This window comes from Muntiacus reevesi, chromosome 2, assembly GCF_963930625.1.
Source record: "Muntiacus reevesi chromosome 2, mMunRee1.1, whole genome shotgun sequence".
Taxonomy (NCBI): Eukaryota; Metazoa; Chordata; class Mammalia; order Artiodactyla; family Cervidae; genus Muntiacus; species Muntiacus reevesi.
The window spans coordinates 97,275,202-97,302,042 of record NC_089250.1 but is presented as its reverse complement, the minus strand read 5'-3'; the positions used below and the strand labels follow the sequence as shown (position 1 = coordinate 97,302,042).

At 38.5% G+C, this 26,841-nt stretch overlaps 1 protein-coding gene and 1 long non-coding RNA gene across 9 annotated transcripts in view; one reads left to right on the top strand and one right to left on the bottom strand.

Moving 5' to 3' along the window:
• CABCOCO1 (ciliary associated calcium binding coiled-coil 1) overlaps positions 1–12,057 on the bottom strand; it is a 165,022-nt gene extending 152,965 nt beyond the window's left edge. For 6 of the 7 annotated variants that reach the window (XM_065922398.1, XM_065922399.1, XM_065922402.1 and 3 more), the window contains exon 1: positions 11,926–12,057. In XM_065922398.1, the coding sequence (XP_065778470.1) occupies positions 11,926–12,006 (81 nt within the window). In that variant the 5' untranslated portion in view covers positions 12,007–12,057. The remainder of the gene's footprint in view (positions 1–11,925) is intronic. The other variant, XM_065922401.1, reaches the window with a different exon arrangement.
• A 107-nt stretch (positions 12,058–12,164) lies between these two features.
• Positions 12,165–26,140, top strand: LOC136159792 (uncharacterized). 2 transcript variants are annotated; one of them, XR_010661512.1, is made up of 3 exons: positions 12,165–12,569; positions 14,460–14,517; positions 21,400–26,140. It is a non-coding gene; the product is annotated as an uncharacterized lncRNA (long non-coding RNA). The 2 variants fall into 2 exon arrangements; XR_010661513.1 differs by lacking the exon at positions 14,460–14,517.
• The last annotated feature ends 701 nt before the right edge of the window (positions 26,141–26,841 follow it).

Here is a 26,841-nt window from a genome sequence, read left to right as displayed (position 1 = left end):
GGATAGTGCCCCAGGTGAATGAATCAGCAACACCAAAGTGGTAAATGTAGGACAGTTGGGTACCAGTTCTGTGATCTGTAATTAATTAAGTAATCTGTAATCTGTGTCAGTAATTCACAGTGGTGCCAAGGGTACACACAGGGTACAAGTTGAACCTAAGTGGAAGGTGGGCATTGGGAAAATATCACAGGAGATCTCAAATAGTTTAATAAATATTTACTAAGCGATTACAAGACACAAGATATTACACAAGTCACCACACATATTTTAGACCATGGCTGTTGGAAGAATGACAGGTTGAAGAGTTTGTTCTTAATAATATAGGCAGAAATGGACTGTGAAGTTTTTGAGCAATGAAATGACAAAATAAAACTATGCTTCAATGAAGGGTAATCTGTAACAGGGTGAAGAAAAGACAGGAGCAGAGCAAGGATAAAAAGGAAGAGTTAAATGAAAAAATTATTAGAACAGTTCAGGAATGCAGCAGTGTGCATGAAAATGGATAAGGATAAATGCAACATATATATGGGGGACTAAAACGAGGGAAGAATGAATGGAGAGTCTGAGTCTCTCAAATAGGTGACTAGAAGAAAAAGGTGATGAGACTCAGGGCCTCCAACAGCAAATATGCCCCCATGCATGAACCAGACAAAAGAATCCTCTCTGGGTAGAGGAAGTATTAAAAGATGTAAGGCTGACACAGCCCTACACCCAAGTGCACTGCTTGTGAACAGAACAGTTTCACCTTCTGCTCAATCCTCAGCTGAGTCCTTTTGTACAGAGTACAATCCATAAAAACATACATGACACTCTTATTGGGCTTCCCTGATGGCTCAGATGGTAAAGAATCTGCCTGCAATGTGGGAGATGCGGGTTTGATCCCTGGGTGGGAAGATGCCCTGAAGAAGAGAATGGCAATCCACTCCAATATTCTTGCCAAGAGAATTCCACGGACACAGTCCATGGAGTCACAGAGAGTTGGACGTGACTGAGCAACAATCTTATTACACCAACAGAAATAAGAGATTTAGAAGATGATGCTAGTTTTAAGAAGGCAAGATGATGAGTTTGGTTTCAGTGGTTGAATTTTAGGTGGAATATGAATACCAAGAAATGTTTAGAGATTAATTAGAAATGCTAGAGTCACAAAGGTCAAGTTTACAGATGTTGGTTTAAGAGTCACTGCAAGTAAGAGAACGAATGAAACTGCCCAAAGCCAGAGCATAAAGAGAACTGTGAATGGGGGATGGAAAAGGAGACTGAGAAAGTGGTAAGACACCAGGAGCTTCGTAAAAATCAAAGATTATGAGATTTACACCAGTCAGAATGGCTATCATTAAACAGTCTACAAATAACAAACGCTGAAGAGGATGTGGAGAAAAGATAACTCAAACACAGTTGGTGGGAATGTAAATTGGTATAACCATTATGTAAGTAGTAGGGCGGTTACTCAAAAAATTAAAAATAGAGTTGCCATGAGTGTATGCTCAGTTCTATCCAACTTCTTATAACCGCATGAACTGTAGCACACTGGGCTCCTCTGTCCATGGAATTTTTCAGGCAAGAATACTGAAGTGAGTAGCCATTCCCTTCTCCTGGGAGACTTCCTAACCAAAGGAGCAAACTCATATACTCCATTCAGTTCAGTTCAGTTGTGTCCAATTCTTTGCAACCCCATGGACTAGAGCACGTCAGCCAGGCTTCCCTGTCCATCACCAACTCTCCTTTGTTGTTCCCTTCTCCTGCCCTCAATCTTTCCCAGCATCAGGGTCTTTTCCAGTGAGTCAGTTCTTTGCATCAGGTAGCCAAGGTACTGGAGCTTCAGCTTTAGCATCAGTCCTTCCAATGAATATTCAAGACTGATTTCTTTGAGGATTGACTGGTTTCACCTCCTTGCAGTCCAAGGGACTCTCAAGAGTCTTCTCGAACACCACAGTTCAAAAGCATCCATTCTTCAGCACTCAGCTTTCTTTATGGTCCATCTCACATCCACACACAACTACTGGAAAAACCACAGCTTTGACTAAACGGACCTTTGTTGGCAAAGTCCAGTCTCTGCTTTTTAATATGTTGTCTAGGTTGGTCATAGCTTTTCTTTCAAGGAGTGTCTTTTAATTTCATGGGTGCAGTCAACATCTGTAGTGAATTTGGAGCTCCCCAAAATAAAGTGTCTAACTGTTTCCATTGTTTACCCATCTATTTGCCAGGAAGTGATGCCATGATCTTAGTTTTTTGAATGTTGAGTTTTAAGCCAGCTTTTTCACTCTTCTCATTCACTTTCATCAAGAGGCTCTTTAGTTCTTCTCTGCTTTCTGCCATGAGGGTGGTGTCATCTGCACATTTGAGGTTATTGATATTTCTCTTGGCAATCTTGATGCCAGCTTGTGCTTCATACAGTCTGGCATTTTGCATGATGTACTCTGCATAGAAGTTAAATAAGCAGGGTGACAATATACAGCCTTGACTTACTCCTTTCCCAATCTGGAATCAGTCCATTGTTATATATTCGATTTTAACTGTTGCTTCTTGACCTCAGGTTTCTCAGGAGGCATGCATGGTGGTCTAGTATTCCCATCTCTTGAAGAATTTTCCAGTTTGTCATGATCCACACAGTCAAAGGCTTTGGCATTGTCAATGAAGCAGATGTTTTTCTGGAATTCTTTTGCTTTTTCTATGATCCAACGGATGTTGGCAATTTGATCTCTGGTTCCTCTGCCTTTTCTAAATCCAGCTTGTACATCTGGAAGTTCTCGATTTAGGGACTGTTGAAGCCTAGCATGGAGAATCTTGAGCATTACCTTGCTAGTATGTGAGATGAATGCAACTGTGCAGTAGTTTGAACATTCTTTAGTATTGTCTTTCTTTGTGATTGGAATGAAAACTGACCTTTTCCAGTTCTGTGGCCACTGCTGAGCTTTCCAAATTTGCTGGCATACTGAATGCAGCACTGTCACAGCATCATCTTTTAGGATTTGAAATAGCTCAACTAACGGCTGAGTAATATTCCATGGTGTATATGTACCACAGCTTCCTTATCCATTCATCTGCTGATGGGCATCTGGGTTGCTTCCATGTCCTGGCTATTATAAACAGTGCTGCAATGAACATTGGGGTGCACGTGTCTCTTTCAGATCTGGATTCCTCAGTGTGTATGCCTAGAAGTGGTATTGCTGGGTCATATGGCAGTTCTATTTCCAGTTTTTTAAGAAATCTCCACACTGTTCTCCATAGTGGCTGTACTAGTTTGCATTCCCACCAACAGTGTAAGAGGGTTCCCTTTTCTCCACACCCTCTCCAGCATTTATTGCTTGTAGACTTTTGGATAGCAGCCATCCTGACTGGCGTGTAATGGTACCTCATTGTGGTTTTGATTTGCATTTCTCTGATGATGAGTGATGTTGAGCATCTTTTCATGTGTTTGTTAGCCATCTGTATGTCTTCTTTGGAGAAATGTCTGTTTAGTTCTTTGGCCCATTTTTTGATTGGGTCGTTTATTTTTCTGGAATTGAGCTTCAGGAGTTGCTTGTATATTTTTGAGATTAATCCTTTGTCTGTTTCCTCATTTGTTATTATTTTCTCCCAATCTGAGGGCTGTCTTTTCACCTTACTTATAGTTTCCTTTGTTGTGCAAAAGCTTTTAATTTTCATTAGGTCCCATTTGTTTATTTTTGCTTTTATTTCCAATATTCTGGGAGGTGGGTCATAGAAGATCTTGCTGTGATTTATGTCAGAGAGTGTTTTGCCTATGTTCTCCTCTAGGAGTTTTATAGTTTCTGGTCTTACATTTAGATCTTTAATCCATTTTGAGTTTATTTTAGAATTCCATCACCTCCACTAGCTTTGTTCATAGTGATGCTTTCTAAGGCCCACTTGACTCTGCATTCCAGGATGTCTGTCTCTATGTGAGTGATCACAGCATTGTGGTTGTCTGGGCCAACCATGGGTCATCATGGTTGTCTGGGTATACTTTTTTGTATAGTTCTTCTGTGTATTCATGCCACCTGTTAACAGCATCTTCTTCTTCTGTTAGGTCCATGCTGTTTCTGTCCTTTATTGTGCCCATCTTGGCATGAAATGTTCCCTTGGTATCTCTAATTTTCTTAAAGAGATCTCTAGTCTTTCCCATTCTATTGTTTTCCTCTATTTCTTTGCACTGATCACTGAGGAAGGCTTTCTTATCTCTCCTTGCTATTCTTTGGAACTCTGCATTCAGATGGATATATCTTTTCTCCTTTGCCTTTCACTTCTCTTCTCAGCTATTTGTAAGGTCTTCTCAGACAACCATTTTGCCTTTCTACATTTCTTTTTCTTCGGGATGGTCTTATTCACAGCCTGCTGTACAATGTTATGAACCTCCATCCATAGTTCTTCAGGCACTGTCTATCAGATTTAATCCTTTGAATCTATTTGTCACTTTCAGTGTATAATCTTAAGGGAGTTGATCTAGGTCATACCTGAATGGTCTAGTGGTTTTCCCTACTTTCTTCAATTTAAGTCTGAATTTTGTAATAAGGAGTTCATGATATGAGCCAGAGTCAGCTCCTGGTCTTGTAGTTGCAGACTGTATCAGAGCTTCTCCATCTTTAGCTGCAAAGATTATAATCAATCTGATTTTGGTATTGACCATCTGGTGATGTCCATATGTAGAATCACCCATTACTCAGGCATAAAAAAAATGAAATTATTCCATTTGCAGCAACATGGATAGACTTAGAGATTATCATACTAAGTGAAGAAAGTCAGAAAGAGAAAGACAAATATCATATGACATCACTTACATGTGGAATCTAAACTATGACCCAATCAATATATCTATGAAACAAAATGTCTCACAGATACAAAGAACAGACTTGTGGTTACCAAACAGGAAGAGGGTTTGGGAGGGAAGGATTGGGAGTTTGGGATTAGCAGAGGCAAACTATTATATACAGAATGGATAAAAAACAAGATCCTACTGTATAGCACAGGGACTATATTCAATATCCTGTGACAAACGTAATAGAAAAGAATGTTAAAAATAATATATGTGTGTATAACGAGTCACATCTCTGTACAAAAGAAATCAACATATTGTAAACCAACTATGTACTGTGCTGTACTTAGTTGCTCAGTTGTGTCTGACTCTTTGCAACCCCATGGACTGTAGCCCACCAGGCTTCTCTGTCCATGGGGATTATCCAGGCAAGAATACTGGAGTGAGTTGCCATGCCCTCCTCCAGGGGATTTTCCCAACCCAGGGGTCGAACCCAGGTCTCCTGTATCCCAGGTGGGTTCTTTACCATCTAAGCCACCAGGGAAGCACAACTAAACTTTAAAAATTTTAAAATAAATAAAAAGCATTGTGAAATTTGGGCAAGAGTGGGGCAAATGTTTTAAATTCAACAGTTATTTATCCATGTCAATGAACTCCAATAAATAAGCACAACAGAAACTTTTTGCTATAGTTAATAAGATTACATACCAAATTTTCTTTATTCTTTTTCAAGAATAGAAAACTGAAAAGCTAACATTCACTGGAAATAATAATCAGTTTAATGTTTTATAATTTAATATTAGGTTATTATATTTTTATTTTTAAAAATCTAATTGAAAAGTAAAATATGCTGTTTTATTAACTATCTTTATTTAGTATAGAGTCAGCAAATTAACCTAAACTAGGTCATCCATTTGATTATAAATTCAAGAAGAAAAAATATTTTAGTACCTAATATAATACTTTGCACCTAGTAGGCACTCAGATGCTTGTAAACTGAATTAAATGCAAGCAGTTTTTAGACAGGATAGTATTTTAATCCATAATATATTGTATACACTTGTTTAAATATTTGTTGGTTACATGCATTTTTTATTATTAGCAGTAAATTATAATTATTACTGTACTATTAACTCCATTAGGTTGTAAATTCTTCAGGGACAATCATTCAAGTTTTTATTTCTTTTGAGAATTCTGCAGTTCCTAGTTAGGTCAACACAGGTTGTTAATCAATCTGTGTCTGAATTCATCTTCATCCTGTGGTGATATTGTTAGATGATGGAACATGATGAAAAGCCAGACGTAGATTCGGAGATCTCATGATGCCTTTAATATTGATGAATTCTGTGACTTAACAGCAAGGCATATGAACCTAAAACTGGATTCATGTTCAAACATCATTTTGATGTTTTAATACAAACACAATTGTTATCAATATTAATTATAAAGATATACATGAAAGATATACAGACATTCAGATCAATTGTCTCAGATTTAAAAATTTTCTTAACAGGAGAAAACAGGTCACACAAGAACTGTAAAAAAGAGTATAATCTTAATTTTTTGTACAATAATAATTCTAGCTAAGGAGTCTAATACCAGTGCCTTGTTCTTCTACTAAAACTTGATAGATTAAGATAATCATTTTGTAGGAGGGTTTGCCTCTGGTTTTTGGGTTTCTTTTGTTTTAAATTGAATTCCTGGACCTATTTTAAATGAGAGCTTTTCTTCTGTTTGTTTATACACTGCCATGCACTAGAAAGGATATAAGGTGGTTAAATATCTTTAATCTTTCAATACATACATTCTCATTTGTAAAAATTAAAGATACAATGGAAAATTCATGAATAGGCTAATAAAAATGTAAATATGTAATTATCACTTTCTCTGTAAAATTATATCTCTGACTAGGAAAATATGTGAGCTAAACTGCACTGTAACTCATTTTATTCCACCACCTGGTGGATTTTAGCTGTTATTCCAAAAGCATTAAAATTGTAAGCTGCTATTATTTGTCAGATAATCTTTTCTGTCAATTTTTTCTCTAATGTCACCTAAACTTTTCACATTTGAACATAACGTCTTTCTTCTGGAATTTAATCTTTTGGGGGCATCTTTGTATCCATCACTGATATGTCTTAAAAGATTCTTTAAAAATGTTCACTAAAGAAATATATAGCACAGTTCACCAAAGATGCCTAAAAGAAGTTTCATAGCCTTAGAGAACATAGGGTGGTCTACAATTTCCACACTCTGAAAGGCTTTCTTCAAGATTGAAAATAAATGAACTAAGAAGCAGCTCTGTGTTGAGCCATGTTGGAGCTGAGGCAAAAAGGAAAAATCAGTAATAATGATGCTGTCTTTATTTAGAATTTAAATCCATTATGGATTTTTGCATTTATTTTAATTTTTTAAATATTGCATTAAATTTTTTCTCTTGACTACAGAATGTTTTAGCATCCCTTAAATTTTGTACCCAAGGAGGGTGCCTCACTCTCATCACTATAGTGCTGGACACCATAAAGAGCCAATTTAAGAAAAAGAAAAAAAAAGTAGATGAAAGAAGGATAAGTAAAAGCAAGAGCTAGTTCCTTAAAATATGAACAAAATAGGCAAATTTTGGGCCAAGGTGATTAAAGAAGAAATAAATATATGCCACATTAAATGAATACATTTGAAAATTACAAGGTAATGGGTGATTTTCTAGGAATATACGTTATAAATTTGACCAACGGTAAAGGAGAAAATGGACCTGAGAAACATGAACTAAACTGGAAGTCTACTTTTTAAAAGGTCACATGTCCAGACAGTTTTACACTTGAGGTTCTACTAAACAACCAAGAACACATAAATTCTGTTAGTCTAATGATTACAGATTGTAGATATTCATTTTTAGAAACCAGCATTGTCTATATACAAAAACTTGAACTAGCACAGAAAGGTGACTCAACTCAAAATCATTAATGAACTCAGAGGCAAATATTCTACTTAAAAATATCTTAGGGTCTCCCTGGTAGTCCAGTGGCTAACAATCTGCCTGCCAATGCAGCAGAAAGGGGTTTGATCACTAATGCATGCCGTGCATCACAACTTCTGAAGCTGGCAAGCCCTATAACCTGAGCTCCGCAGCAAGAAAATGCACCACAATGAGAAGCCCGTGGACAGCAACTATTACAGAAAAGTAGTCGCCACTCACCACAACTAGAGAAAGACTGCGCACAGCAATGAAGACCCAGCATAACCAAAATAAATAAATATATAAAATTTTAAAAATATTTTTAAAAAGTGACATCTTCAAACGTTGAATCCAGCATTGTACTAAAATAATAATAAGCTATCATTATGACAAGATAAGGTTAATTTCATAAATGCAAGGATAAATTATGGTTAACAAGTCTCATGTACTTTTTAAGTCAAATTAAGAGATAAAATTATGACTATATAAGTAATAATAAACAGGCATTTGTAAGAATTCAGCAGCAAAACTCAGTAAAATATGAATTAAAAAATAGCTAATTTATAGTGAATGAAACTGGCATGATGGTTCACACTAGAACAAAATTAGATTCCCATTTCAAATATACACCTATCAAAAATTAATTTTAGCTGTGTTTGATACCTAACTTTAGTAAACTAAAACTTTAAATATCAGAAAAAGATTGAAGATGATTTGTGCAACCTGAAAGTGAGGACGGAGTAGAGAGAAGCAGGAAATAGATAGGAATAAGATAGGAAATTGAAAGACTTAATAGTAAGATGAAAGACTTACTAGGAGACCAAACATCTGTGAATACCTCCACACCCATTATCAGTATTTCCAGAGGTTCCAAGTGTTTGATAGATAATGGTACTGCATATTCACTTCATTGGAAGGACTGATGCTGAATCTGAAACCCCAATACTTTTTGGCCACCTTATGTGAAGAACTGACTCATTTGAAAAGACCCTGATGCTGGCAAAGATTGAAGGCAGGAGGAGAAGGGGATGACAGTGGGTAAGATGATTGGATGGCATCACTGACTCAATGGACATGAGTTTGAGTAAACTCTGGGAGTTGGCGACAGACAGGGAGGACTGGTGTGCTGCAGTCCATGGGGTCGCAAAGAGTCGAACATGACTGAGCGACTGAACTGAACTGACTGAGTACTGTTTTCTCAACAATATTTTGATCAACTTTTTGGCATCCCATCCATTGTCCTATACTATCTATATCATGTGTTGTGAATGGCTTCAATAAATCCCTCTTGAATGATATTCCAGTTGTAGGAACCTGATCATCTTGGTGCTCAAGTTGAGCCCCAAGTGTTTCTCTCGAACCTTCCAATGAGGGGGTGGGGCTGTTTTCAAAGCCCATGCATGTGTGCCAAGTCACTTCTGTCACGTTCGACTCTGTGAGACCCCACTGATTGTAACCTGTCAGGCTCCTCTGTCCGTGGGATTTTCCACACAAGGATACTGGAGTGGGTGGCCATGTCCTCCTCAAGGAGATCTTCCTGACCCAGGGACCAAACCCATGTCTCCCACATTACAGGCAGATTCTTTACCACTGAGCCACCTGGGAAGGCCAACTGGGAAACAATTATTTACTTTTTCCTTTATGTCTCTGATGTGAGTTGAAGTTTAGTCCCTTTTAATTATACTATTAATATTTAAATGATTACATGTCCCAAACAGTATTTTTGAAGATATTAAGAAAGTCAGTTTATGAACTGAATTTACACATTCACGTACAAATTAACTTATAAGCATTTATAAACTCCTTTCACTCACAGATCTTTAGGTAGTGAATATTTATTTTCAGATTGTCATCATTTCTCTGGCTTTCTGCATTTAAATGTTGGTCTCCCAAAACTTTAGCATTATGCAAGAGTCATTTATTCCCATGTTACTAAAGAAACTGTACTATTAAACGCAGAAAGTTGGCAAGAAAGTTTATGTAATGTTACATAAAAATATTTTTCTGGAGCCATATCTCATGTCTGCTTGTTCAAGGTTCTTATAGAGTTCAATCTATGATAACTATTATACATTTACTAGCATACCTCAAAACCTCTATAATTCCAATTAGTTATCAAATTTTATTGAGTGCCTATTATATGATTGGGAAAACAGGTTGTTTTAGGTACTGACAAGTGGGAAACCTCAGACTATAGAAAGTGTATGCCTTATTTCCAACAAACTTGGCAAAAAAAGAAATATTTCACTACTGTTTGGCTCAGGTGACTGATGGTCCACTGGCTAAGTCAATTTGGGTACAAATTATTGAGAAATAATACTATAAGTGAATAGGTTTCCAGGGATCAACTCTGGAAAGAATCTCACCTTACAAGAACCTTTCAATACCTAACTGAAAAGAACTAGTCTCGTGAATAGAGACACCAAGAGAGATTTTTGCTATCTTTTCCATCTAACCCCTGAAACCCACAGTGGGCACAAATGGGTGGCAGGCAGGACTTAGTCTAACGAATGGCACAACACTAAGGACCGACTGTCTTCTCCATGAACTACAGGAACTCTGGTTTTAGAATGAAGTCTCCAAGATGCAGACTGTTAATCTTAGCAAATGAACAGTTAAGTGAGTCCAAATTAAAACTTTACTTTTTCAGTTTGTTACTAACTAAAAGACTAAGCATATCCCGAATTGACTGTCATGATGAATACATGCTGCTCCTCCAAGAAGTTTAACAAAAGAGCTCAATGACAGAGCTAAGATGGCAGATAATCACCTAAGGTCTGTAACTGGTTCATTAGTTTCACTTATCTTTTATAAAAAATGATTCCCCCTCACCCTGGAACACGGTTTCTTTTTTTTTTTTTCATCTTAAAAAAAAATTAAGGGGTATTTCTTTCTTTTTTTTTTTTTTTTTTTTGAAGTGCAGGTTCATTAACTCGAAATTATCAGTTACTTATAAAGGATATTTCTATTGATACATGGATAAGTATTGGGTGTATTCTCACAAGAAAGTTTTTGTATATATTTATATACCATGATTTAACTGGGAAATTTCCTATGCCACTTTTGAAACTGTATTACTTACATTACAGACCACAAGGGAGTAACTGGCTTAGTAACCAGTTTATCACATTAAAATGTATTTTTAATGTATGCTAATTTCAAAAGGTTCATAGGAGAGTCAGCAGCTTTAGTGGTCTGCATACAGTATTGGGAAGAACCAGTTAGGAATGACTTGCATATCTCTGGGCAAGGCACTGTACTACTGGTTCTGTGTATCCTCATTCACAAAACTGCAGCTCATACACATCTTCTGTACAAAAAATAAATAAGTAAATGCTATTTAGACTAATAAGTGAGTTTAACCCAGCAATGTTAATTATAACATTATTATTCACCTCCAGAGTCATAAAAAAGGCTGAAGAAAAAACTTCTTAGAATATGATTGACTCAGTATGTGAAGATTTAAACATTTCTTAGTAGTATCTGACAAATATTTTTAATTAAAATCTCAGGATACAAAGCTCCTGAGTAATCCAAGTTACTTAGAACCCATTTATTATTGAGAATTAGTGCTGGGAGGGGCCTGAGATGATATTTTGCACAGGAAACCACTGGAGGCCTAAGAATGTTAAATACTTTTCCTAAAGACAAGGTGCTAATGAGCAACTCAGTCATAACCGGAAGGTTGATTTTCTAGGCGTTCCTCCTTTGTCCCATCTCTCAACTATTTACGTATTTAGAGAAATAGTAAAATAATACGGGAAACATTGGCCTTCAAATATTCATCAATCCACTATCAATGAAGAGTAATTATTCCATGACATCTTTTGAGCAACAGAACTGTGATATCTGAAGCGAATTAGTGGTCATTTACAAAGAAGACGCGCTCATTTAAAATTTTCAAAATTCCCTTTTAAGTAGAGGATCCTGGGGAAAGCGCGTATTTGTGAGGCCTCTTGGGCAAAGCACCGTCCAATGGAGGGATTTTTAGTTTACACTCGGCGGCACGGAGGGGCGTTGGTCGACAGAGCATGGGGAGCGCGGGACGGAGGCTTGGGAATCCCCCTTCACTCCGAGAGCCCGCGCCGCCCGGGCGTCGCACCCACTCGGGGCCGAGCACCCAACTCGGGCATGGGGCGCCTCCGAGGGAACAGCCTCAGCCGGCGGGAGAGGTCGGGCGCTCGGGGGTCGCGGGTACCGGGCAGAGACGGCGTACCTCCGACTCGGGTGTGGTTCCCGCCGGAGTCATTCCTGCGGGAGTCGTTCCCCCGGGTGTCGTCCCCACAAACGTCGCCATGATCCCGCCTCAACCCGGCGGCCCCTCGTCGCCTAGGCAACCGGGGCGGGGGCGGGGGCGGGGTCGCTGGGCTGGGGAAATGAGCCCACGCCTAGCTGCTTCCGGTCCCGAGCCCCAGGCCCACCTGGGAAATGGTCAGGACCACGCTTGTAGGAGCCGGAGAGCAGTCCCTACCGCTGCGGGGCGCTGTGCCGGGAAAGCCTGCGGCAGGGCTTTGAGTAACTAAATCGAGATAGACTTTCCTTCTAGTAAGAGTGAAAAAAGGCAAAGAAAAAGAGCAGTTGAAACGAACTAGTAAACGGGGATGTGGGGGTTCCCTGGTGGCTCAGCCGGGATAGAGTCCATGGGGTCACAAGAGTCAGACACGACTTAGCGACTAAACTACTACCACCAAACATGGGTGTGTAATACTAACACATGACAAGCCTGTCCATTTTGCCCAGGCAAGAATACTGGAGCGGGTTGCCATTCCTTTCTCCAGGGGATCCTCCCGACCCAGGGTTCGAACCCACATCTGCATTGCAGACGGATTTTTATCGACTGAACCTCCAGGGAAGACCCCAGTAAGTATTGAAGTGAGGTATATTTTTGAAATTAATATTTTACATGAAAAAATTGTAATTTTAAAATATTAAGATATTATTGTTATGTTTAGAAGGAAAAACAGCCTTTATCTTTTGGAGATAACATGCTGAAAGATTTAGTGATTGTGAAGTGATAAAATGTCCACGGTTTACTCCGAAATAAGGAAGGGTAGATGGATAATGAGTGGAGGTACAGTAGAGGAATCAAGATGGGGGGAGGGGCATGGTCATTATACTATTAGTTCTACTTTATAGTTTGATTTTTTTCGACAATAAAAACGTTGAAAAACAACATTTTTAGTATTTGTATGGCTTCACTGGTAGCTTAGCTGGTAAAGAATCCACCTGCAATGCAGGAGACCCCTGTTCACTTCCTGGTTCCGGAAGATCGCGGGAGAAGGGATAGGCTACCCACACCAGTATTCTTGGGGTTACCTGGTGGCTTAGCTGGTAAAGAATCCGCCTGCAGTGTGGGAGACCTGGGTTCGATTCCTGGGTTGGGAAGATCCCATTGAGAAAGAACGGCTACCCACTCCAGTGTTCTGGCCTGGAGAATTTCATGGACTCTACAGTCCATGCCCTCACAAAGAGTCTGACATGTATGAGCGACTTTTACTTTCACGTGAGTGTTCTCTGAACGATAGTATCTGCTTCGATAATAAAAAGTGTTTTATTAACTTCCATGGGGGTTGCTATGCAGGAAACTTACTGCAAATATCAGACATTTAAATGCTTCACTTTCCTCCTCTGTCAAATGAGATAATGACAGTGTTGGCCTTATTGCATTATTGTGAGGATTTAGCATGTTAATATATGGGAATATTTAGGACAGTATCTAGCAACTGTATTTCTGTATTATTAGGATTAGTATTAGTTTGTACTTTTCTCTTTAGTTCATCCTGTACAACCGTTGCCAAAATAATACTTCCATCATGGACCTCTTCTTATATTTGACCCCTGCCTTTCAGACCAAACTGAACAATTTACCTTTATATAACTTCATGATAATTGTGCCTTTCCTTGTCTTACTGTTAAGATTAGCTGCACAATTTGTACTGTCAACTTGGGGCTCATGAATTGTCTCTACATTTGTATATGTTTGGTCAGTCTTTTAAGTGGATTGTAGATTCCTCCTCTCTTTAGTATTTTACACTTAAAGAAACTAATTTAGTTCTTAGTACAGAATATTCAGTCAACAATGTGTTTAGGATTTCCAACTCTATTTTAAAACCCTATATAGACTCCATCAGTTAGTGAAAATACAGACAATTTTTCGTGATTGCCAGGGTTAATACTTAAGAGCTACCACCTTACAAACTCATTACAATGCGAATTAATTGATTATTTTCTTTTGATCCCTACTTCACAGAAATTGAAAACAATGGGTAACCTTCTGCAAAGTAAAAACCATTTGCATTCTTTCAATTTAGCCTTTAGTAAATGGCTAAAACATTTATTTCTTTAAACTGTAGTTCTAATTTTCTCAGAGCTCTGATTTATTTTCCTGGCCATTAATTGTTCTGTCATGTCTTTTACAGTTTTTACATTTTCTTCACCTCTTTTTGGTTTTGGACCCCAGAACTAGTGGAGAACTCCATTAAAGATGGACTAAATTCTACCAATGACAGGAGGGTTACCTCTGGCGGGGGTGGGGGATGGGCAGGGATTGTTTTGTAGTAATTTCAATTTTACTGTATTTCATGTTGTGAATTATTAGAGAAGTCAGTTTGGAGGAGGTAATTTAATTTTATGGGGTACATTTTTTTTTTTTTTGCCTGGTAAGGAGTGGTGTTGAAAACCCATTAGCCTGAAGGTTACTTTTAATTTGCACAAGTTGGAGCTGATTTTAACTTCTCGCTTCTTTTGTAGGGAGGTGCCAACAGGAAAGACAAATCTCAGTAGTTGATATGCTTTCTTACTTGGAAAGGTCAGTTAAATCTTCCTTCTCAAGTCTCTTTTGAAGATAAAGGCTTCTAACCAAAGCCTGCAAAATTCCATTTGTTATCTTAGTTTATTGTTTTAGGGCTAACAGAGAAAAGGAAACATATGGGTCTTGTAGTTTACAATTATTTTTTTAAACGACCTCTGACTTTAAGCACATCACAGTGAAATATGGGGTAGCTTGATAGTATTATTTGCCCAATTGGATTGGCCTTTGTTCTAATGAAAGTACTCCAGTCTACATGCTGATAAACCTATGAGTAGCAGATTTTACAAGTGGAATCAAATTTTCTTGAAGAGGGATATTTTTATAATTTTATCAGTTGAGGCCTTGTTTGTGTTACTCGCTCAGCCATGTCTGACTCTGTGCGAACCCATGGGCTGTAGCCCGCCAGGCTCCACTGTCCATGGGATTCTCCAGGCAAGAATACTGGAGTGGGTAGCCGTTTCCTTCTCCAGGGGATCTTCTTGACCCAGGGATGGAACCCTAGTCTCCTGCACTGCAGGCAGATTCTTTACTGTCTGAGCCACCAGGGAAGCCCTAATTGAACCTTGAATGTTTAAAATAATACCAGGACTTCCCTGGTGATCCAGAGGCTAAGATTCCTTGTTCTTAAAGCAGGGGGCCTGGGTTTGATCCCTGGTCAAGGAACTAGATCCCAGATGCTGAAACTAAGAGTTTGAGTACCACAACTGAAAGATCACTCAGGCTGCAGGTAAGACCCAATGGAGTCAAATAAAATAAATAAATGCATATTTTTAAAAAAATAAACATTTATGAAAGGGCTAGATAATTTTTTAATGGGTATTGATGGTCTAGTGTAGCAATATAAGACAATGAAAACTGATGGTGAGATTTCCACTGTCTTCTTAGGGTCAGGAGCTATTTCCACTCCACTCCTCATGATTTATGTTACTGGTTCATTTTAAGTATAAGTGAAGTTCTTCAACAATAAATGAAATAATGTCACTAATGAGATAAATGACATGTTAGTAGTTCCAACACTGTCATTCCTGAGGTCTTGAATATTTTAAGTGACACCAATGATAGTCTTAAGAGGATCAGGCTGGAAAAATTCCAGTTTGTCCTTGAAGTAGTACTGAGAGACCACAAAGTTGTGGAGATCGAGTTTAGATAACACACTGTATTTTAGCCTTGAGATACACTGAATTGTTAGATGTAGAAAGAAACGCTATAAAAAACATTTTATTTTGTAAATAATTGCCTTCACTCTTTGTTATATATTTAATTTTTAGCAAAGAAAGTATGCCAGTAGCTAATCAGTTCTGAAATATATTTCGTTTTCTTAACCTTTACCTACTTCTCAAATCTGGTCTTCCCATTTCAGCAAGTGCCTTAATCTGTTCAAGTCATATGTGAGAACATTTTAAAGTCTCACCTTAACAAAGTGCTTATAGGAAATGAGATAGTAAACCTACTGAAGTAGAATGTATTCTGAGACTAACTAATTATTGGTGGGGGGGGGAGGGAAGTGTAATGATTTTCAATCAGTTGGTATGATTTTGACCTTGTTCTTGTAATACTGCATCCTGTCTTCAAAACACGTTGTGGGCATATCTGTTATTCTTTATTATCCAATTATTCACTTTACAGTGAATCCTTATGCCCTTAAGATGAAATTTCTTTTTCTCCAATCAGAAAATATTCTCTTTTCCTAACCCTGAGACCTCTTTAAGATAGTTTTGTACAGAAACAGACTCATAGACATGAGAACAGATTTGTGGTTGCCAAGGGAGAGGAGTGGAGTGAGAGGGATGAACTAGGAGCTTGAGGTAGATGCAAACTACATTTAGGACGGATAAACAGCAAGGTCCTACGGTGTAGCTCAGGGAATTATATTCAATATCCTGGGATAAATCATAATGAAAAAAATACTAAAAAGAAAGTATATATGTGTTTGGGCTTCCCAGGTGGTACTCGTGGCAAAGAAGCCGCCTGCCAATGCAGGATATGCAAGAGATGCGGGTTCTAACCCTGGGTGGGGAAGATCCCCTGGAGTAGGAAAGGGCAAGCCACTCAAGTATTCTTGCCTGGAAAATCCCATGGACAGAGGAACCTGGCAGGCTATAGTGTATGAGGTGGAAAAAGAGCCAGACACAACTGAGTGACTAAACACACACACACACGTGCGTGTGTAACTGAGTCACTTTGTTGTGCAGCAGAGATTCGCACAACACTGTAAATCAACTACATTTCAATAAAAAAGATAATTTCGTAACTTGTTCCTTTTCTTCCAGATGATCTTTTAAAAGAAAAATGGGATTGTCTTTTTTCCATTGTATATCCTTGCCTCCTTTGTCAAAGATAAGGTGTCCATAGGTTCGTGGATTTATCTCTGGGCTTTCTATTCTGTTCCATTGATCTATATTTCTGTCTTTGTGCCAGTACCATACTGTCTTGATGACTGTGGCTTTGTAGTAGAGTCTGAAGTCAGGCAGGTTGATTCCTCCAGTTCCATTCTTCTTTCTCAAGATTACTTTGGCTATTCGAGGTTTTTTGTATTTCCATACAAATTGTGAAATTATTTGTTCTAGTTCTGTGAAAAATACCGTTGGTAGCTTGATAGGGATTGCATTGAATCTATAGATTGCTTTGGGTAGAATAGCCATTTTGACAATATTGATTCTTCCAATCCATGAACACGGTATGTTTCTCCATCTGTTTGTGTCCTCTTTGATTTCTTTCATCAATGTTTTATAGTTTTCTGTGTATAGGTCTTTTGTTTCTTTAGGTAGATATACTCCTAAGTATTTTATTCTTTTTGTTGCAATGGTGAATGGTATTGTTTCCTTAATTTCTCTTGTAAATGCTGGAGAGGGTGTGGAGAAAAGGGAACCCTCTTACACTGTTGGTGGGAATGCAAACTAGTACAGCCACTATGGAAAACAGTGTGGAGATTTCTTAAAAAACTGGAAATAGAACTACCATATGACCCAGCAATACCACTTCTGGGCATACACACTGAGGAATCCAGATCTGAAAGAGACACGTGCACCCCAATGTTCATCGCAGCACTGTTTATAATAGCCAGGACATGGAAGCAACCCAGATGCCCATCAGCAGATGAATGGATAAGGAAGCTGTGGTACATTTACACCATGGAATATTACTCAGCCGTTAAAAAGAATTCATTTGAATCAGTTCTAATGAGATGGATGAAACTGGAGCCCATTATACAGAGTGAGGTGAGCCAGAAAGATAAAGAACATTACAGTATACTAACGCATATATGCGGAATTTAGAAAGATGGTAACGATGGCCCTATATGCAGGGCAGAAGAAGAGACGCAGAAGTACAGAACAGACTTTTGAACTCTGTGGGAGAAGGGGAGGGTGGGATGTTTTGAAAGAACAGTATGTATATTATCTGTGGTGAAACAGACCACCAGCCCAGGTGGGAGGCATGAGTCAAGTGCTCGGGCCTGTTGGGCTGGGGGGATCCAGAGGAATCGGGTGGAGAGGGAGGTGGGATGGGAGACCGGGATGGGGAATTCGTGTAGCTCTATGGCTGATTCATATCAGTGTATGACAAAATCCACTGAAAAATACAAAAATAAATTTAAAAAAAAAATAAAAATAAAAAAATAAAAGAAAAATGGGGTCTTACTCGTCACCTCTCCTTAACCACTCCATGTCCGACAGTTGGTCTCTAATTGCCTGGGCTCTCCTAAAGCCGTCCTCTCAAGGGCTGTCCCAGGTCCTATCTTCCTTGGTGTGTGGACATCCCATTTATCTCAAATATCCATTCCTTGCCTGCTTTGCTTGGCCTTGTTGCCCTAGAAGGCTGACCTATCAACTAGACTCATCAAGTTCCTCAGCCTGAGATTTGTGGTTAGGTTTGGCCAGTGGGAACACCAATAGATTAATGATAGGAGAGTGAGGTCCAAGGTCATTTATTCTCCCTGTTTCCTTTCTTCAGAATTACAAGTTAGGTGTACAGTAGCTGGCTTCCTACACCGAAGGCATTGATGACTACAGCGGGTCCCTTAGCCCTTGCATCTCCCCTTTGGGCCTCAGTTCAGTTCAGTTGATCAGTCATATCTGACTCTTTGTGACCCCATGAACCATAGCACGCCAGGCCTCCCTGTCCGTCACCAACTCCCGGAGTTTACCCAAACTTATGTCCATTGAGTCGGTGATGCCATCCATCTCATCCTCTGTTGTCCCCTTCTCCTCCTGCCTTCAATCAGCGTTTTTCAAATGAGTCAGCTCTTTGCATCAGGTGGCCAAAGCATTGGAGTTTCAGCTTCAACATCAGTCCTTCCAGTGAATACCCAGGACTGATCTCCTTTAGGATGGACTGGTTGGATCTCCTTGCAGTCCAAGGAACTCTCAAGAGTCTTCTCCAACACAGTTCAAAAGCATCAATTCTTTGTCACTCAGCTTTCTTTATAGTCCAACTCTCACATCCATACATGACTACTGGAAAAACCATAGCCTTGACTAGATGGACCTTTGTTGACAAAGTAATGTCTCTGCTTTTTAATATGTTGTCTAAGTTGGTCATAACTTTTCTTCCAAGGAGCTAGCATCTTTTAATTTCATGACTGCAGTTATCATCTGCAGTGATTTGGGAGCCCCCCAAAATAAAGTCAGCCACTGTTTCCACTGTTTCTCCATCTATTTGCCATAAAGTGATGGGACCGGATGCCATGATCTTAGTTTTCTGAATGTTGAGCTTTAAGCCAACTTTTTCACTCTCCTCTTTCACTTTCATCAAGAGGCTCTTTAGTTCTTCTTTGTTTTCTGCCATAAGGGTGGTGTCATGTGCATATTTGAGGTTATTGATATTTCTCCTCAGGGAACTACATTGGAGTCTTTAATCCATTCTTGTGGACTGAGGCTTCCCAGGTAGTGATAGGGCTAAAGAACCCACTTGCCAATGCAGGAGATAAAAAAGATGCAGGTTTGATCCCTGGGTTGGGAAGATTCCCTGAAAGGAGGGTGTGGCAACCCACTCCAGTATTCTTGCCAGGAGAATCCCATGGACAGAGAAGCCTGGAGGGCTACAGTCCCAGGGGATCACAAAGAGTCAGACATGACTGAGCAAGCTACTGAATACACACACACACACACACACACACACACACACACACACACAGCTTAATGCAAAAAACCAAGTTAACAAACTTAAGCAACAATACACACCTAAAGTGAAAATGCTTCAGCTGACAAAAAACTGCACCCTGTTTCCTTCGCCCAGGAAATTTCATGAAAATTTTTGAAGTGCAAGCAGGCTCTTTAAACACATGATTTGAGTTAGCCATAAAGAATTTTTGTAAAAATCAAAATTTACCCTACATTTTAATTTGTGAAATACATATGATCAAAACAGTTTCACTGATTTTTTTTTTCCTTCTAAAACTATCTAAAAGTGACTGGGTGCCATTTAATTAATGGCAGGGGACTCCATTGCTCTTCAAATGTATTTTTGAGAAAATTTATCCTGGGGGATTCTGAAAAGTGCCTTGGCTGAGCAAGCTTTGCCCCCTTCTCTGTGCTGCCTCCCACCCCACTCCACTTTTAAACATAACAAGTCTAATTTTACCTGTTTTACATAATAGCTTTCTTGTGAATTTTGTTAGAAGGAAAGACTTTGAGCTTTAAAAAGTTTCAAATCCACTAGGTAATCTCTAAGGAAACTTCATCTCTGAAAATTCTATTACAATATAATTTCCCAAAGCATTCATTGTCTGAAATGTTCACTTTGGCAAATACACGGTATTACTGTTATTAAACATTTCTGATGTATATACATGTTTATGATTCAAGGGAAGGAAAATTACATACATTATCTCATTTATTCATGAGAATTCACTGTCATGGTATTCTACATAGCATTGCCCTTGATCAAGGAACTTACTACCCAGGAAAATAAGTGCAGGTCTGGGCCCAAGCTCATGGAACTCACTGGTCTTACTATATCTGCTCCCCACCCCTCCCCTGTCCCCTGAAGTAGCTGGCTTGATGGAATAGTGGAATGACCTTTTGAAGACTCAGTTACATTGCAGGCCTGGATCAAGTTTATCCAGATGGTTGTACATGCTCTGAATCAGCATCCAGTATATGGGACTCTTTCTCCCACAGTCAGGATACATGGGTCCAGGAATCAAGGAGTGGAAATGGGAGTGGCACAGCTATTATACCCTAATGACCCACTAGCCAAGTATTTTTTCTTGTTTTCGTGTCCTTATGCTCTGTCAGCCTAGTGGTCTTGTTCCAGAGGGGCTTCCCAAGTGGTCCTGTGGGGCAAACAATTTGCCTGCCTGCTAATGCCGGAGATGCAGAAGACACAGTTTCCACCCCTGGGTCAGGAAGATCCCTTGGAGGAGAGCATGGCAACCCACTCCAGTATTCTTGCCTGGAGAATCCCAAGGACAGAGGAGCCTGGCGGGCTATAGTCCCTAGGGTTGCAAAGAGATGGACATGACTGAGTGACTGAACATGCATGCACTTAGTTCCAGGGGGACAAGTACTTCTACGAGGAGACACAGCAATGACCCCACTGAACTGGATGTTAAGGCTGCTAACCAGCCACTTTGAACCCCCATACGCCTGAATCACAGACAAAGAAGGGAGTTACGGTATTGGCTGAGATGATTGACTCTTGACTACCAAGAGGAAATTGGGCTACTACTCTACAGTGGGGATAAAGAAGAGTATGTCAGGTATATAGGCGATTCCTTAAGGCCTCTGTTAATATCAATATTACTATGAAAGTGAAAGTGTTAGTTGCTCAGTTGTGTCTCACTCTTTGCAACCCCATGGAACGTGGCCCACCAGGTTTCTCTGTCCATGGAATTCTCCAGGCAAGAATACTAAAGTGTGTTGCCATTTCCTTCTCCAGGGAATCTTCAAGTCTACCTACAGCAGACTCTACCATCTGAGCCACTGAGAAAGATAATATTACCTGGGATTAAGATCAATAGAAAACTACCAAAACCCAATCCAGGCAGGACTACTAATGGCCCAGACCCTTCAGGAATGTTCACCCCACCAGGTGAAAAACCACGACCAGCTGAAGTGCTTGCTGAAGGCAAAAAGAATACATAAAAGATAGTGAAAAAGTAGCTACAAACCTTCACCACCAACCATTTACAGAAACAAAGATTATAATCGTCATGAGTATTTTCTCCTTGTTATGACGCCTTTGTGTGTGTTTTCTTTACTCTCTTATTCCCTTATGTAACATAAGATGTACTGAGTTTATATCACAGTATTTATGTATTATTAATTTTACATCATAGTGTTTCAGTTACAGGATATATCAAGAAGACTAAACAGTAAAAAACAAAGACAACTCTCTGCCCCCAAATTCCATTCTAATGAGGTAGTATACCTAGATTATATTTCAAGATATAAGAACCCACTAATTAGTGTTTTGGAAGGCTTTTTGTCTATGAAAATCTGAGAGCTTACGATATGAAAAGAGCTCAATATTTTATGTGATGTTTCTTTAAATGGAAATAATATCCTACTGGTTGATGGTTAATAGTGTATTAGAGAGTGATAAATGCCATGGGTTTCCCAGGTGGGACTAGTGGTAAAGAACCTGCAGGAGTTGCAGGAGATTCAGGAGACCTGGGTTTGATCCCTGAGTTGAGAGGATCCCCTGGAGGAGGGCATGGCAACCCTCTCCAGTATTCTTGCCTGGAGAATCCCGTGGACAGAGGAGCCTGTTGAGCTACAGTCCACAGGGTTGCAAAGAGTCGGACACAACTGAAGCGACTTAGCACATGCAAGTGCTACGGGAAAAAAACAGAGCAGCTTGAGGGGAGCTCAGCAGTGTGGGGTTGGGAGAGTCTATGCGTGTTGAAATTCCAAGTAGGATGGTCAGGCTTCACCTTGGAAAAAAGATGACAATTGTGCAAGCTTATCATCACCATTATCATAAATAGCATTCTGGCTAACTGTTTCCTGTGCATTTCTTATTTAAATTTCATAACAGATGTAGGCACTGAAGCTTAAAGAAGTTAATTATTTACTTCATGTAACACAGCTATTTAGTGGAGGCTATAGAATTTAAATTCAAAACTATCTGATCAAGGGCCCAAATCGTGCATCCTGTACTGTGTCTCAAGCAGTGGTTTCCTAACTGGGTTTGAAGGTTGCAGTGACATTTGATTTGACATTAGTTTTTCAAAGCATCTATTATTAGCCTTATATTTAAAACTCAGTTTAAAACTATGTACTTAAATATATAATAATTCACATATTAACATATTGGAGGTTCTCAACCTGTTAAACTGAGGATGAGGTACTTTTTGCACATGTGCAAATTTTTTTCCACTTTTGTGCATATATTTGAACATTGTACAAATGTTTCATTGGCTAGGAATGTTTAAATTTTGCATGATTAAGAAAATTCAGGCAGTAGTTCTGTTCAACAGAAAATTCTAAAATAGCTCGTGTGTAGCATGAGGTAAGATTGGGAATGTTTGCTGATTGCATGTTATCATCATGATGGAATCTTGACAACATATTGATAAAAAGAACCTATAACATGTTCATGTAATGTCATATAAAATGTAATTCTAGCACCATTGGTTCAGTTTAGATGTTTTTTGCCTGAGTTGAGATATAATTAGTGACTAACACTTGATTTTATTTTAAGCTCTGAATTACTTAATTGAAGAATATCCTGAGATTACAGGGAAGTTATGGTTTTTTTTAACCTACCATTTGTAGTTACTTATGTAGATCAAGTTTTATTTTTTTTAATATTATGAAACCAAGTCAGAATTTTGGAATAATCTCATTACAGAGACTGACATGACTGAAACAGTCTCATTATGTTAGTTTTTATAGTTATAGACAAATACATGCTATAATAAGCAAATATGTTTATAGTTATAATAAATACATGTTAAAATAGACCGTACATTTATATAAATAGTGTAACACTTTCATCTATTTACATATTGAAGCTTGATTTTAAAAAATTTGGCAGGAGAGGGCTATAAGTAAAAATCTGTTGATATAAACATGGACTGTACATGTGCACTCAGTCATGTCCAACTCTGGGACCCCTTGGACTGTAGCCTACCGGGCTCCTCTGTCCATGGGATTTTCTGGGCAAGAATACTGGAGTGGGTAGCCATTTCCTTCTCCAGGGGATCCTCCTGACCCCCAGAGATGGAATCTGCATCTCCTATATCTCTTTAATTGCAGATGGATTCTTTATCACTGAGCCAGGTGGGAAACCATAAACATGGAAGCAGTTTCTAAAATGACAATTACATAGAGAATTAGGAAGTAACATAGGTTGTGCCCATAGTTGTCCTAAATGCAACCAGGAAATACCACTCTTTTTGTGAATGTGAAGAGCCCAATATACAAAATGATGTGTTTCCTCTCACTTATGTTAATCTATGTAATGGTGCCATCAAGGAAATAGAATAGTATTCAGTCATTGACTTCAGGTGACTGAATTTGGAAGGAGATGATTGCTGGGGTGGTGATGCTAAAAGGACAATCCACTTGCATTTGAGATCACCACTGTTGTGTCCATAGGTCTCCAAACTCTACTACTCATCCCTCAGCTCACTTGGGGACTTACACCTGAAGTTCATGTTCTTATCTAGGCTGAATGTAAGTTGTTTTTTTGCTAGGAATCTGAGAAGTGAGCATTAATAATAATATTTCCATAAGTATTACTTTATCCACTAGAGTAAATTGCCTTAAGTGGTTGATTAATATGTTGAAAATGGTTTCATTTATATGGAAGCCGTATCTTCATGTGGAAAGATTGAGATGAAACGTTAATCCCAAATTTATTTTATTGATTTCTGGTCCCATCACTTCATGACAAATAGATGGAGAAACAGTGGAAACAGTGGCAGACTTTATTTTTTGGACTGCAAAATCACTGTAGATGGTGATTGCAACCATGAAATTAAAAGACGCTTGCTCCTTGGAAGAAAAATGATGACCAACCTAGATAGCATATTAAAAAACAGAGACATTACTTTGTCAACAAAGGTCCATCTAGTCAAAGCTATGGTTTTTCCAGTAGTCATGTATGGATGTGAGAGTTGGACTGTGAAGAAAGCTGAGTGCCAAATAATTGATGCTTTTGAACTGTGGTGTTGGAGAAGACTCTTGAGAGCCCCTTGGACTGCAAGGAGAGCCAACCAGTCATCCTAAAGGAAATCAGACCTGAATATTCATTGGAAGGATTGATGTTGAAGCTGAAACTCCAATACTTTAGCCACCTGATGTGAAGAACTGACTTATTTGAAAAGACCCTGATGCTGGGAAAGATTGAAGGTGGGGGGAGAAGGGGACAACAGAGGATGAGATGGTTGGATGGCATCACTGACTCAATGGACATGAGTTTGAGTAAACTCCGGGAATTGGTGATGGACAGGGATGCCTGGCATGCTGCAGTCCATGGGGTTGCAAAGAGTAGGACATGACTGAGTGACTGAACTGAACTGAACTGAACTGATTTTGTATTGAATTAGTGGAATTACTGGGGAGAAGGCAATGGCACCCCACTCCAGTACTCTTGCCTGGAAAATCCCATGGATGGAGGAGCCTGATAAGCTGCAATTCATCGGGTCGCTGAGTCGGACATGACTGAGCAACTTCACTTTCACTTTTCACTTTCATGCATTGGAGAAGGAAATGGCAACCCACTCCAGTGTTCTTGCCTGGAGAATCCCAGGGACGGGGGAGCCTGGTGGACTGCCATCTATGGTGTCGCACAGAGTCAGACAAGACTAAAGCGACTTAGCAGCAGCAGCAGTGGAATTACTGAAATGGATGTGAAGTAATAAGAGAAACAAAAATGCCCCAAGTAAAGAAATAGACTAGAGTGTGTATAGATACATCTCAAATGAAGAAATGTTAATGAAAAGAAGTACATGAAAGAGGTTTGACCTCATTAAAAATAAAAGTTAAAACAATCATAGTATCTTTTGCAAATCAAAATTCACAAATTCTTGGGTACTTCTGTGGATCTGTGAATTAAAGTGTTTCGGGAAGTTTATATGACAATATTCATAAAAATATAAAGTTTGCATAATCCTTGACCTGGAAATTACATTTTTAGAAATGTATCCTATGGACATAAATACCTGAAAAGTTTATCAATAATTTTTGATATAATGTTGTTTATAATCATGGGGTGAGGGAGAGAAATAAAATAATATCAAACAATAGGGTAAAGATAAAATAAGTTCAATCCATAAGATAAAATTCTGTATGGTTATGAAGTATCTTGTTTGAAAAATTGTTAGTGGTTAATTAAAAGAAAGCACAGTACAAAGACATACATAGTATCCTATTTTGGGGTTGGGGTTTCCTTCATAACAGAGCAGCTTCCTTGCTGTGATCTATTGAAAGTCAGCCCTCGATCGACACAAGGGCTTGAAAAAAAAAAGAGGATGGAAAAAAAAAAGGAAAAGAAAAAAAATACACGTGCAAAAAAAGAAACAAATTTGAAAATTAAAATAAAAATTAAAAAGATATGTACAGCATGATACTCATTATTTCATCTGTCTGTACACATATACTAATATGTATGTATAATATATCTAGTGTGTATTAGATTATACACATAATTAGTAAAACAACTACTAAAATATATAGTGTCTTTGTGTGATTTCTGGTTTTTTGCTTATTTGTACTTTGCAAATTTTTCTATAATAATTAGGCAACATTATTTTGTAATTTTTAATGGAAAATTTTGAACTTAACAACAGTATAGAGAACAGTGTAATGAACCTCTGTGTATCTATCACTCCATTTGAACAACTATCGACCAAAGTTTAAGAAAAAAATTTTTTAAAGTTCAGTTATCCACAAGCCATTGTGCCCAAACCTCCTGGAGTTATTAATGTGATTCTTAATAAGGGATTGCTCATATTTTTCCTTTTAAAATATTTTGTTTCCACTGCCTAAATCCTGTTTACAAAACATTGGCTCAGTCACCAAACATTTCTGTAAAAGAAAGTTCAAAACATTTCAGTGTTTTTAATGAATATAATAAATCAATAATGTGATTTTTAACTTTTTTATCCAAGTAAAAGCCACAATTCTGTTATTTGGCAGTTTATCACTTTTTATCTGACTATATAAACAAGAAGCTATGAGTAATGAGATCTAAAAGGCCATGTGGCCACTTGTGTGAGGTCCTTGCATCTCTTCATATAGTTTAGGGATGAGGCAGAATTTGGTAAAACACATTTAAGTTAAAGGGTCCATAGACTTTGTAATCAGTTTGGGATGCACTTTCATTCTTGAATTCAGAATCTGAAATACAAAATGTATGAAATGTAAGCAG